The sequence below is a fragment of the Fusarium oxysporum genome, chromosome 1 (assembly GCF_000149955.1).
Source record: "Fusarium oxysporum f. sp. lycopersici 4287 chromosome 1, whole genome shotgun sequence".
Classification (NCBI taxonomy): domain Eukaryota; kingdom Fungi; phylum Ascomycota; class Sordariomycetes; order Hypocreales; family Nectriaceae; genus Fusarium; species Fusarium oxysporum.
The window spans coordinates 3,855,988-3,867,321 of NC_030986.1; the positions used below are offsets into that span (position 1 = coordinate 3,855,988).

The window sequence follows — 11,334 nt, forward strand, 5'->3', positions numbered from 1 at the left end:
CAGGTTACACAAGGCGTTATGCAAGGCTCAGGCCATTTGATTTCCATAAAGGCAGGGAGAATTACAATGTCACATAAACACTTGTCACATACCAGCACCAAGAAACACAATCTAACCAACAAAGGATATTATGGTTAACCGAAGACATGTAGAAAACTCGTCATGAGAATGATCGCTGCGATGCCTTAGGCAAAATAGCACTAAGAATAGAACAAACTATAAAAAGAGCAGTTTCAGCATTCGGTCAGCCTTGAGAGTATTGTATTGATCTAAATCAAGGATATGCTCGCTGTTGGCTAATTTGAGGGGATGGGTCTCATAATGGGTGAGGCTTTACCTGCTTGACCCAAACTTGACCCAACTTGACCCAACTTTGACACCTGTAAACGCCGACCTCACATTGCGGTATCTCACCGACACGCTACTGCGTAGCAGAATATCGGCGAGGCGTCAATGGAGATATGATATCGACCGATGAGGGAACGACGCTAATAACACGTGGTGGATCCGGCATTTCCATTTAGTCTCCCCGAATCCGGATGACAACTTGAACCATCCATCGCTTATTAGAGCTTCGATGGCCCGATGCCAAGTTTCCCGGAAGTTTGTGTCGACATAGCCGGATATGGACATTTCTTTGGGGCTTAAAAGTCAAAATGATGTCCTCTTAAGTGTTTCAGTTGAAAACGGAGAGGTATGGGGTGAGCTGAGACTTGGTCTCAACTTAAACTCCCGTCGACCCGGTTAATCAGAACGCGTGCGGGATGTGAATATATAAAAGGTCGATGATATGATTGTGAGGTCACACGTCGTGCACTTGAGGTTTGCGATCTCGAGCGATTAGTTCTCATGAGATCATCGATTCTAAAATTTCTAAAAGACAAACTCATACCTATCGACCAAGAGACACCAAATTTAATTAGGATGGCTCGCTGAAGATTTCTGTAGGTCTCCAGGAGGCCGGCTGGTGATTCAGTTGTATGCTGTTGGTTGTGAATTTGTTTCTCAGTGGGTGTGCATGATCCTGTTCTGCCTAAAACACCCCCCTATTTTTACAGATGCGTGCGGATTCATGGCACGCGAGCTTGGTCTAACACTATCATCTTGCGTGTGAAGCCTTGGCCTTACCTCTCTTATCAGTTTTGGTCGCCATGCAGGATTTAATAATGGCTGTTCACCAATGAATTCCTATTGAAAGATTCCCTCGAAGCAGCCTCGCCGTAGCGGTGAGTCTGAGAGGGCGAACCCCTTCCAGCCGATCCCATCAGCCAAGAAAGGCGTCACTCGCTCAAGGCACTCTTCCCCCTTTGCTTCTGAGGTGCCTTGCTTGCCCAAGTCAGCCGTAAAACTCAAATTTCAGTCATTATCTGTTTGTTCCCTCCGCCATCTTCTCTCTTCTCTCACTTGCTTTCTTCTTCCCATTTTTTGTCGACTCCATCCCTCGTCATCTTCATCTCCCGCGAGCTTTTACTTCCGAGACACGCGAATCTCCCTTGATCATCCAAGATGACAACACCATGTTTCAGTCTGCTTAGGTGCACATTAGTCTATTAGACTAGTGCAGCCAGTTTACCCTATCTTCAGCAGCACCATGTTGTCCCCCTTACTGATGCGTGCACGCGAGTGTCAACCGACTCGCCTCGCCCCGTCCCGCGGCTCCCTATTAACTAGATGGAGATTGTGATGCCGGGGTGTAGAGGAAACTCCGTCATCCCTTTACTGTTGTATAAAATGGATAGAATTTTCCCTGCATCTTGTTGCTGTCTTTACTCAAACAAGATTCAACAACGATCCCGGGCGAGCCTTCAGTACGCCAGTTTCCTGAGCTTTGCGACACAGCATTCTTCGGTTCTTTGACTGGAGCATGAAGCTCTGAATACGTCTCATAATGGCAGATACTATACAATCAGAGTAAGTTCTTGCTCCAATACTCTTTGTTGGTGAACTTTTTAGTCCCCCACAGGCTATGATGTTGGAATTAAGTTCCTCCCACTGACGAGAAATTTGTTCAGATGTGCTAGCTACGAAGAACATTACTCGATCCGATCGCAGGATGATTTGATCTGGTCCCTAGAGAGACAATCTTCAGTCCAGTTACATGCCTATCTCCGACAACCATCCAGGGACGACCCTTTTTCAGCATGGTCGACCACGCCCGTTGATCCTTCCTCGAGCCTTACCTTTCGGCACATCGAAGCACTGTGGCTTCTTCGTATCACTTCATGCGTTGCATATATCCGTCACCGAGCCCTCGTCCTGTTGTTCCAGTCACACGTTCTTGTTGAGCCTGCAGCCCAGACGCATCAACGTCAGTCGCCACAAGCTCACACCGTGGACACTCAGCTTGATACGTACGGCATAGGAGCGCAGTTCGAAGAGCCCTGAATTCATAGACGGTCACTGCAATAGCTGTCATGCCATCGACATGATGAAGGACGTTGACTCAATGATAGCTGGGTATTTTCAATGATCTACGAAAGATGCCCCAACAGAAGATTGGTCAATCATTTCTATAAGTGGACTTGTTGCCGTCATGCCAGAAACCCTCGTCTCAAACTGTTACAATAACCCAGCAAGAGCCCTTTCTTTCACCATCTCTGCTGATTTTACTTCTTCTTATTCTTCCCCTATAATCCTCTTTGTGCTGCAGTTGCCTTTCAGCGGCTATACTGTCGTACCAATCCCTTAGATAATTTATTGCATTTGACAAAATAGTCTCATCTCACAGATGTTGCTGTTCTATTGAGATGTTTCGACCTTGGTCCCCTCATTATCTGTTCTTCAGGTGAAAAGTGTCTGATTCGTTTACGAATGAGCAAGACTCAATCTCTGAGTATTCTACAATTAGATTGAGGTTTCGCACATATACGACAGTGAATATTTATTGTATGATATGTTTATAATCTACCAAGCTCATGTTTGAATCTTATTATGATAAACTCACTCAGAGCTACGAAAGCCAAAACAGACCCCCCCCCCCCCTCTGGGGGTTCAGAAGATTCAAGACCTTTGATCCTGGTGAGAGAATTAACTGGTCAAAGAGCAAGCCAAGTTAATCATCAACTACCCTAAGCCTTTTTGTCACTGAGGACTCTAGTCTGATTTTTTCTGCCTCCCCCAACCCCTGGTCAACCCCCAATCCCATGCTATCTCCAGTCACATCACGGATTGCATGGTTCGTCATCCTGGTGTTGAGCTTACCCCAAACTTCTCCACAGTTTCTCCTCATCTACCGACAATCCCCCAGATTGTGGATTTAATGTTATTTTGAGAGGCATATTTTATTGGAGGGATCTTGGATCTAGTTAATCCATCAATGAAAAGCCGTTATCATTAGAAAGGAACTGACTCAAAACTGGAAACGTTAGAACCATTCGCCGAAATAAAAGCATCGGGAGTCTGATTAAGTGCCGAAAAATCGGAATTTAGGTCCGCGTTCGGTCTTGTTCCCACGCCGGTATGGTCAAGATGATCACCACGATCATCACATTGCCTGGCAGGAATATCGGTTTGGAATAAGTTCGACAACTATTACAATGCCTAATACCCCATCAAAATCACTACACATACATATGTTAAGTCTCTCCCTCCTTGAATCGATCTTGCAAGTGAATTGAAGGTGTCTCGCTCCATTGATCTACTCCTGCAGGGCGCCCCATCTTAAAAAGCAACGGCTCAGATCTTTATCGGCCGACAGCTTCGGGCTATAAAAGCCGGTATCGCCCTTCCCCCCTTCTGCAGTTCGTGCAAGTCAAACACTCCCGCGATCAAAATGGTCGATGCCAACGCCACAAAAAGTGAGCTCGAACAGGCTCAGGCTCAGGCTCAGGCTCAGGCTCAAGAGATGGGACAGCCAGACGATAGAATCAGCAGGATTGACAGTGTCCAAGTTGGTAATGTCGACAAACCACAAGGAGACGGAATATACGCCGAAGCTCTTGCACAATATCCAACCGACGATTCAATCGACCCAATCCTGGAGAAGAAAGTCAGAAGGAAACTAGACCGACTTATAATACCTGTTCTGGGAGTTTGCTACTTTTTCTACTATGTTGACAAAACAACACTGTACGTTTAACCTACACAGCATTCGAAGGACCAAGATATCTAACCGACCATGCCTAGTTCCTATGCTGCCATCTTTGGTCTCAAGGATGATCTCAAACTTAGAGGTGACGAGTACTCTTGGCTCTCAAGCAGCTTCTACTTTGGTTGGCTGATCTGGGCTATTCCCTCGAACCTCCTGATGCAACGCAGCCCTCCTGGTTACTACTTGGCCTTCAACATTTTCATGTGGGGTGCTCTCCTTATGACGCAGGCCGCTGCAAAGAACTTTGCTGGCCTTCTCGCTCTTAGAATCCTTTCCGGTGCATTTGAAGCCATCGCAGACCCGGCTTTCATGCTCATTACTTCCATGTACTTCACCCGTGAAGAGCAACCAAGTCGTATATCAGCTTGGTATGCTTTCAACGGTATAGGTGTTGCTGGCGGAGGTTTGATTGGCTAGTTCTTCGACCTACTTTCTCCCAAGTTATAGCTAACATCTCCTCGACAGGCTATGCCATTGGTAATATCAAAGGAGCGCTTCAGCCGTGGCGTTATGAGTTCCTTGTAGTCGGTGCTTTTTGTTCTGCTTGGGCCATCGCCCTCGTTCTGCTACTGCCCAATTCTCCTCGCACCATTCGAGGTTTCTCTCACGATGAGAAGCTCATCATGATCGCTCGAATGCGACGCAACCAAACTGGCATCGAACAGCGAAGAATCAACTGGGGTCAAATCAAAGAAGCCTACCTCGACTACAAGACATGGCTATTCACCTTGCTTGGCTTCGTTTCTAATGTCCCCAACGGCGGAATTTCAAACTTTTCAACGCTGGTCATCCAGGGACTTGGGTTCGACACGCTCCACACGGCCCTGCTGGGCATTCCCCAGGGCGCCCTCGTGGTCATATGGATCGGACTTGGTGCTCTGGCAAATAAGTATATGCCTCCCAATAGTCGAACCCTGGTCAGCGCCATTTTCATGATTCCAACCATAGCCGGAGCGCTCGGCTTTCTTCTGGCGCCAGAAGATGCTTACGTTGGCCGTTTGATCTGCTTGTAAGTGTATTGGATTCTATCTTCCTCATCTTGCTGTCCTCTAACTTTGTGAAGCTACCTCACTGGCTCGTATCAGGCATCATTTGTCATATGTCTTTCTCTCATCACTTCAAACACTGGAGGACAGTCTAAAAAGATGATTGTTTCTGGTATGATTTGGTTTGGTGCCTGTGTTGGCAACATTGCCAGCCCCTTTTTCTATCGCCCCGAACAGGCACCCTCCTACCACCTTGGTATCGGATCACTTCTTGTCGCCAACTGCATCGAGTTCGCCCTCTTTTTCGTCTTTAGATATGCCTTCAAGTGGGAGAACAAACGGAAAGAGCAGCATCGTGAAGCTTTACGAGCAGCAGGTCATGATTTTACTGCCAATACTACTGCGTTCATGGATATGACGGACAAGGAAAACCCGAACTTTGAATACGTGTACTAGGAAATGTGCTGCCATTTCAAGCTACCGGGTATCTTTAAACGAATATAACTACGATTTACCTGCAGTAGCTTCATGGTTGGATTTACTATCTCTCTCTATACTTTATATAGGTTGTGTGTGCCAACCTGGAGCACTTTTACTCGAGTACAATTATGTCGTTATTACGACAGATGCCTCAGGGGAGGCAGAAGAAACCTGGGACGTCTATAGTAAGTAATTGAAAGATTTAGGTGAGTTTAGTATATCTTAGCAGACCTTTAGACCAGTTAATTTTAGCACCTTGATTTAATGTCAGAAGTTTTCCTGCTCCCTGGGGACACTTAACTACCTCCCAATACAGCCAAAGTCGATTTGTCTCAAAATGTTATTCTGAAGGCAAGACTTAGCTCTGTTCTATCATTTGTCAATATTGACAGATGTGAAGTTCGCAAAATTCAAAGAAGTTCAAGGTCTTGATGCTGATGCATACGGTTGTCCTGTCAACAATACTTAATGTTCAATATGGACTCACAGCTTTCAATGATCGAATGTAGTCTAGGTTTCCGCAGCTCGTTATTGATTTGAAGAACATGATATGGGAATGTTCACAGCCCTTGGGCCTCCCCTTGCCTCGGCAAACAAAGCTATTGTTCGATCTCGCAAGCCAATTGTTCTTACATTCTTTTGCCTCTGATTTATATCAATGTTCAGTCTTGAAGATGAATATGGCCTTTTCCACTACTATATTATAGTCGAGGTAGCTTCCTCGAATATCTTGTCGTCTTACCAACACAAACTCTAAAAGTCAGCATACTGTCTCCAGCAACATTAAAACGCCACTGCTTGCAGGCTCTCTCAGTGTCCAAGGTAAGTAAATTCTTCAGATCAGATTCCTGACACTTTTCAGCCTGTAGCATCTCGCAAGGTAGCCCTTGAAGATGGCTCCCATTCAGGTCGTTGAGCATAAAGAGCTCAAATCTTGCTCAAGCGACTTTGTTTACGGTGATCCGAAAGGTTCATATCTAGCCGCCATCATTTTGGCTGTTACTTTGACTCTGATGACGGCAATCTCCATTTCGCTGTGCTTAGTAGCGAGCCAGCAAAAGGGAAAGCTTAAGGAACTCCAGTCTGCCCAACGCAAGGCTTCGAAATACCAAGCCATAGTTCAGACTGCGCAGGCCCAAGCACTTGAATCGCAGCACAAGGCTGAGAAATATGAAGAAGAGAATCTTCGTCTGTCTAATACCGTGGAGCAGTGGCGAAGGAATTATGTCGAACTCGCCAATAATCACCATAACTCTACTCGTTCCAGTTCATCAACTAAGGAGTCAACGAAGCATGTTCAGATAGTGCCTCCAACAGATTGGCAGAAGCCTGGCAACTCACCGCTCAGACATGTAGAGCCAGTCTCGCCGGTAAGTTCCACGGCTTCAAGCGAATACGAAGGCTTCTCCGAGAGTGCACCCCCAAGTGATGGTTACTATGGCTCCAATGACCAGTCCTTCACTGCTCGAACAGAGAGAATGGTGGCGGAAGTCCGTACTGAACAAGATGGCTCTAATCGCGTGTCCGACAAGCCACCCCAGATTCCTCGCTATCCTTTTCAAGGAAGTGGTCAGTAAGGATACTGCGATTCAAGATGCGCCCTCAAGTGACTCCGGGATTTCAGTTGCGAGATGATCTATGTAGTAGTAAGTAACTCAATAAGAAAAAAGCCCTACACTCCTTTCACTCCTTAGTTAAAACTCGTGGCTTAAAGCGTGACTCTCCGTCGACATATTGGAGCAAATGCCCATTTGCACTCGTAAATTGACCAGGACTCTGCCTTGGTACCTCATTGTAAAAGTAACTAACCTGGTTGCCTGTCCGCCATCATAACTCTCGGATATCTTTGATTCCACATTAAAAGAACTTGCTCTTAAGGCCACCCATCACGACGTTCCTCTTTTGCTTATTGAGGAACTTGTTTACATCATCTGCCCATCCAGCGCTGTTGTTCTGCAGGTTCTCCATATTGTCACCCATCATGTTCAACTTCTCGGTTCTTTCGTTCAATTGTCTCGTAAGGTAGTCTCCCCAACCTTCCTGGCTGCCCGATCCCGATGCGGCGGCTGGCTCTCCAGCCCGAGCAGCCCGTTGCTCTGCTGCTGCTGCGTCCATCATTCGCTTGCTGGGAGGCCTATCTGGGCCTCCAACCAGCAGATCAAGATCGGTAGGAGAGATGTATTGGCTGCCCGAGATCCACTGCATGTTTGAAATAGTCGGCCGAGGTGGGCACTCAAGCTTAGGGTTTATCAGCGTGTCCGGAGATTGTTGAGGTCCTTTGCCCGTTCCCCAGACGTGGATCACAGCAAGCTCACTTGGTCCTGTCCAAGCAAAGATGTCACCAGTCTGAGTAACAACTGAGTTTGTACTCCTCGTCACATCTATCATGGGAAGATCGGCCTTTCCGATGTCTCTGAGACCAGGAATTGAGAATGCACGAGCAGTTCGGTCACCAAACACACCAACAACGGCAAATCCCTGTAACTCGAGCTCTGCTACACATGCAGAATCACAGAGGATGCTATCAAACTCTTTTGACGCGCCTTTAGAGTTGGCCGGTTTGAAGATTCGGATTTCTGTTTGCGTGACTATCGTGCTTGTTAGTTGGGCCAATTTGAGTCAAAGCCATGCGCCACTTACCAGCAACAAGTACGCCATTGACCTGACGTCCTTCTCTGAGGCCTGCCACGATCGGTCCAGTAGCATGGGCAGGCTTACCCGTATCAGCTTCGATGGGGTTGAGTGAAATGATCTTCCCATCGAACGATACAACGCCTGCGAGCGACGCAGAGTATGTGCCGTCTTGGCCAGGCAGAAGTTTAAAGGTGATGACCTTGCCTAGGTTTGTTCCCACAAAACAGCAAATGCTCGAGTACTTGTCCTCGTCCAAGGTCATGACACCAAACTCAATTACAACAGGCCACTCTTTCTGGGGGCCCGGCGAAGAACTGTGACTCTTCAGGAATGAAGATCGCTTATCTGGCTTAGCGAAATCCGTCATGGGTGCCTGGAAGAAGATGGTAGGTCCGCGAAGATCAATCAGTGTAAGGAACCCCAGTTCTGAGCCTACGGCTACGAATCCAACATTGGACACCTGTATAGCTGTGATAGGGCCCATCATCATCTCGTAGAGAACGAGAGGCTGCAGGCCCTCTTTCAGACCCGGTTCTGCTCTCGAGCTAATGTCCGTGAGGCCTTTGGGATTGGGGTCAAGCTGGAGAGCTTTATCTTTGCCGAAAAAGCGATTCTGACCCCATCGATAAATGATGGCCTCTCCCGTGCGTGTTCCTACCACAAATTCTCCGGTGCTAGTCGCCATATTCATACAGGTAATGTCTACATCATCGTATCGGTCCAGTGCTCGAGCAACATCGACTTGAAGCTGGGTTCCATTTTCAATTTCATCAGCATGGCCCGAGTCCCAGATCCTGATTGTACTATCGGCATGAGCGGCTTGGATTATGGTTCTCTCTTCAAATCTTTTCCGAGGTCGCGACGCCTCGGCTCCTCCTTTAAGCAGCGGCTCGCCTTGGTTGCGCTTCTCAAACATGGAGAGCCACCGGGGACGTTCGAGAGGTGACACATTGACTTTTGTCACAAATGGATGAACAAAAGAAACGGAGGGATGGAGCTGGTTGGTAGGACTGATCGGATAGCCAGAGGGGAAACTCAGCGTGATAAGTTCACCAGACGAGAGGAGAACCATGACGGCGATCGGGTCTTGAGCGCCAGCAAAGTGAGGAGAAAAGCGCGGAATGAGGAGGAAGTTAATCGCTTGCGCACCAGAAGGAAGAGGAAGGACATTCTGGCGTTTCCCCCTGCAGTAATTAGCCAATATTTGCCAGGTCGAGGTCGCGTAAACCGGCGTCTGGCCCAGGTCAATGAATGTCAAGCCCTTGGGCGATGCGTCAGGGCGTTGTCCGCCTGCAATCAGAAGGCCACTATCGTCGCAATTCTCTTTGCAACACCAAGCAATCTTAGTGATGGGCTCAGGTAAAGCAGGTGTAGGAGTCTCAGGCGAGGGTTGGTCGACGTTGAAGTCGGTCAGGGTTCTCGCCATCACAATCTTCTCGGCTTTTGGATCCCAGAACACCAAGCTTCCGTCATCATGAGCTGTCAGGATGAATGTACCAGAGGGGTGCCAGAGTGCATGTGTAAGTCGAGGCTTTCGAACCGTCTCAACAGCTGCACCGTTGCCTCCCGGAGCGCTTGCTGGAACAACATACTCATAGTAGTTGACAGGTTTGGCTTGTTTGAACGAGTAGACAACAGCGCCATGGGTGTATCCCAAGAGGAGCTTACCTACATCTCGGGGGTGAAGAGACATGGTTATGAGGTTCGGAGTGGTCGCACCAGGGTTCTTCTCTTTCCAGAAGTTGGGAAGTCTGAAGGAACGGGCCAGGCTTCCTCTATCCAGATCAAAGGCCATGATGTCTCCATTGTACAATCCGATAAACGCCCAGTCAAGCATGGGATCCGTCACCAGAGAAACGACCTGGCCAGCGACGACCAGAGCGGCGATGCGCTCGCCGGTGTCGAGGTCCCATATTCCCAACTCGTTCTTCGCGTCGACGGTAACAAGGCGGTTGGCGGAGAATTGTACGATCTGGAAGGATGTGCGTCGGGGAGGCTCGAGGATCTTGTGTACACGTCGCTGACCGAAGATGTAGACTTTACCGGGGCCAAACTTGCTTTCACCAGTTCCGATAGCTAGGAGGGATTGGACTGGGTCGTAAGCGTAGCAGCTGTGACAAAGAATGGATGGTCAGCTGGATCATTTTGGGGCATGCATACATGATACATGTTGGGCGAGACGGAGCGATACCTAATTTGAGAGTTGATGCCATAGCGAGCCTGATCGTCGGGCATGAAGAGTTCAGGTCTGATGCTCGCTGATAGGTCATTCTGCATGCCCGTCTGCTTGCCGCGCAGGAAAGCCGCCATGTTGTAGTTGGCGTCGCCGAAGTTTATGACGACAGCGATAACTAGCGATTTTCAGTGTTCCGGTGGTGAAATGTTCTAGAGCTTTGCAAAGCTCTCGCCTTGAAAAGAGTGAGAGGAGAGGGATGGAAGATGGAAGAGATAGACGTTCTGGTGGGGTTTGTACAACTGCCCTGCCCGCCGCCAAAGCCGGTACCTTACGTAGTGCGCTCAGTGCTCTCTCCAGGGACAATCCAAGACCCCAAGACGCCCAAGACCCTTGGCAACGGCAACGTCATCCCGAACTATCACTGTGCGGAGTATGTACGTAGTTTTTAATACTGTGGGCTCAACTCCAAGGTGGTCTTTGTACGGCATTGTTATTATCTCTATTCCAAAGAATTGTAGAACCTCCATTACGTGATGCAACTCATTATATTTCCTCTTCAGATCCCCAAGTTATCTCATAACAGTCCACTCTCAATCCAGGAAGACAGCGTGCATACGACGTTGGCCTATTAGCTTGACCCACGGCCAAGCCTGCACTGCCCCAAAGCATCTGATCACGGTAGAGCCAGTCGAACCTTTCCGCGTGGTCAAGATCGCGGTAAATTAACTTCCAAGTCATCAAGGGGGACGCGTAAACGGATATAGGATCGTAGGAGGAATCAACAGTAAATAGCCCTAAAGCTCCAGCTACGAATGAGATAATGACAACAGACTTAGACCAGGGCCTTAGCTGGACATGGACAAGCAAACTGGGCCTGGGACAAGTTTGACATCGGGACGTCCCTTGCTTGCATGCTTCCGAACCGAGATAATATTCTGCTATTAGTCGTTAGTTTGACGCTAACGGCT

The 11,334-nt window shown here is 48.1% G+C and overlaps 4 protein-coding genes across 5 annotated transcripts; 3 read left to right on the top strand and 1 right to left on the bottom strand.

Annotated features, from left to right (window-relative positions):
• The first annotated feature begins 262 nt into the window (after positions 1-262).
• FOXG_00714 (uncharacterized protein) lies at positions 263-2,975 on the top strand. Its single transcript, XM_018377264.1, has 2 exons — positions 263-1,911; positions 2,013-2,975. Exons 1-2 carry the CDS (start codon positions 1,889-1,891, stop codon positions 2,383-2,385), a joined length of 396 nt encoding a protein of 131 aa, XP_018232957.1. The 5' UTR covers positions 263-1,888; the 3' UTR covers positions 2,386-2,975.
• Positions 2,976-3,445: 470 nt separating this feature from the next.
• FOXG_00715 (uncharacterized protein) lies at positions 3,446-5,829 on the top strand. The gene is made up of 4 exons (XM_018377265.1): positions 3,446-4,068; positions 4,126-4,502; positions 4,556-5,099; positions 5,154-5,829. The coding sequence occupies exons 1-4, from the start codon at positions 3,773-3,775 to the stop codon at positions 5,530-5,532; spliced, it is 1,596 nt and encodes a 531-aa protein (XP_018232958.1). The 5' UTR covers positions 3,446-3,772; the 3' UTR covers positions 5,533-5,829.
• A 236-nt stretch (positions 5,830-6,065) lies between these two features.
• Positions 6,066-10,843, bottom strand: FOXG_00717 (uncharacterized protein). Of its 2 annotated transcripts, XM_018377267.1 has the most exons (3): positions 10,382-10,843; positions 8,197-10,301; positions 6,066-8,144 (listed from the first exon to the last, which is right to left on the bottom strand). In XM_018377267.1, the coding sequence occupies exons 1-3, from the start codon at positions 10,498-10,500 to the stop codon at positions 7,414-7,416; spliced, it is 2,955 nt and encodes a 984-aa protein (XP_018232959.1). In that variant the 5' UTR covers positions 10,501-10,843; the 3' UTR covers positions 6,066-7,413. The 2 variants fall into 2 exon arrangements, with proteins under 2 accessions (XP_018232959.1, XP_018232960.1); XM_018377268.1 differs by lacking the exon at positions 10,382-10,843 and having other exon boundaries at positions 8,197-10,381.
• Positions 6,450-7,133, top strand: FOXG_00716 (uncharacterized protein; the record flags this gene model as incomplete). Its single annotated transcript, XM_018377266.1, has 1 exon — positions 6,450-7,133. The coding sequence occupies one exon, from the start codon at positions 6,450-6,452 to the stop codon at positions 7,131-7,133; it is 684 nt and encodes a 227-aa protein (XP_018232961.1).
• Positions 10,844-11,334: the final 491 nt, after the last annotated feature.

Bases quoted from the DNA above. Each gene is read 5' to 3' on its own strand.
- FOXG_00714 (XM_018377264.1), top strand. From the start codon at position 1,889: ATGGCAGATACTATACAATCAGA. The intron at 1,912-2,012 runs GTAAGTTCTTGC...AAATTTGTTCAG, and splicing joins GCAGATACTATACAATCAGA to ATGTGCTAGCTACGAAGAAC.
- FOXG_00715 (XM_018377265.1), top strand. From the start codon at position 3,773: ATGGTCGATGCCAACGCCACAAAAAGTGAGCTCGAACAGGCTCAGGCT. The intron at 4,069-4,125 runs GTACGTTTAACC...GACCATGCCTAG, and splicing joins TATGTTGACAAAACAACACT to TTCCTATGCTGCCATCTTTG. The intron at 5,100-5,153 runs GTAAGTGTATTG...AACTTTGTGAAG, and splicing joins GTTGGCCGTTTGATCTGCTT to CTACCTCACTGGCTCGTATC.
- FOXG_00717 (XM_018377267.1), bottom strand. From the start codon at position 10,500: ATGGCGGCTTTCCTGCGCGGCAAGCAGACGGGCATGCAGAATGACCTA. The intron at 10,302-10,381 runs GTATCGCTCCGT...TCTTTGTCACAG, and splicing joins GGCATCAACTCTCAAATTAG to CTGCTACGCTTACGACCCAG. The intron at 8,145-8,196 runs GTAAGTGGCGCA...CAAGCACGATAG, and splicing joins CAATGGCGTACTTGTTGCTG to TCACGCAAACAGAAATCCGA.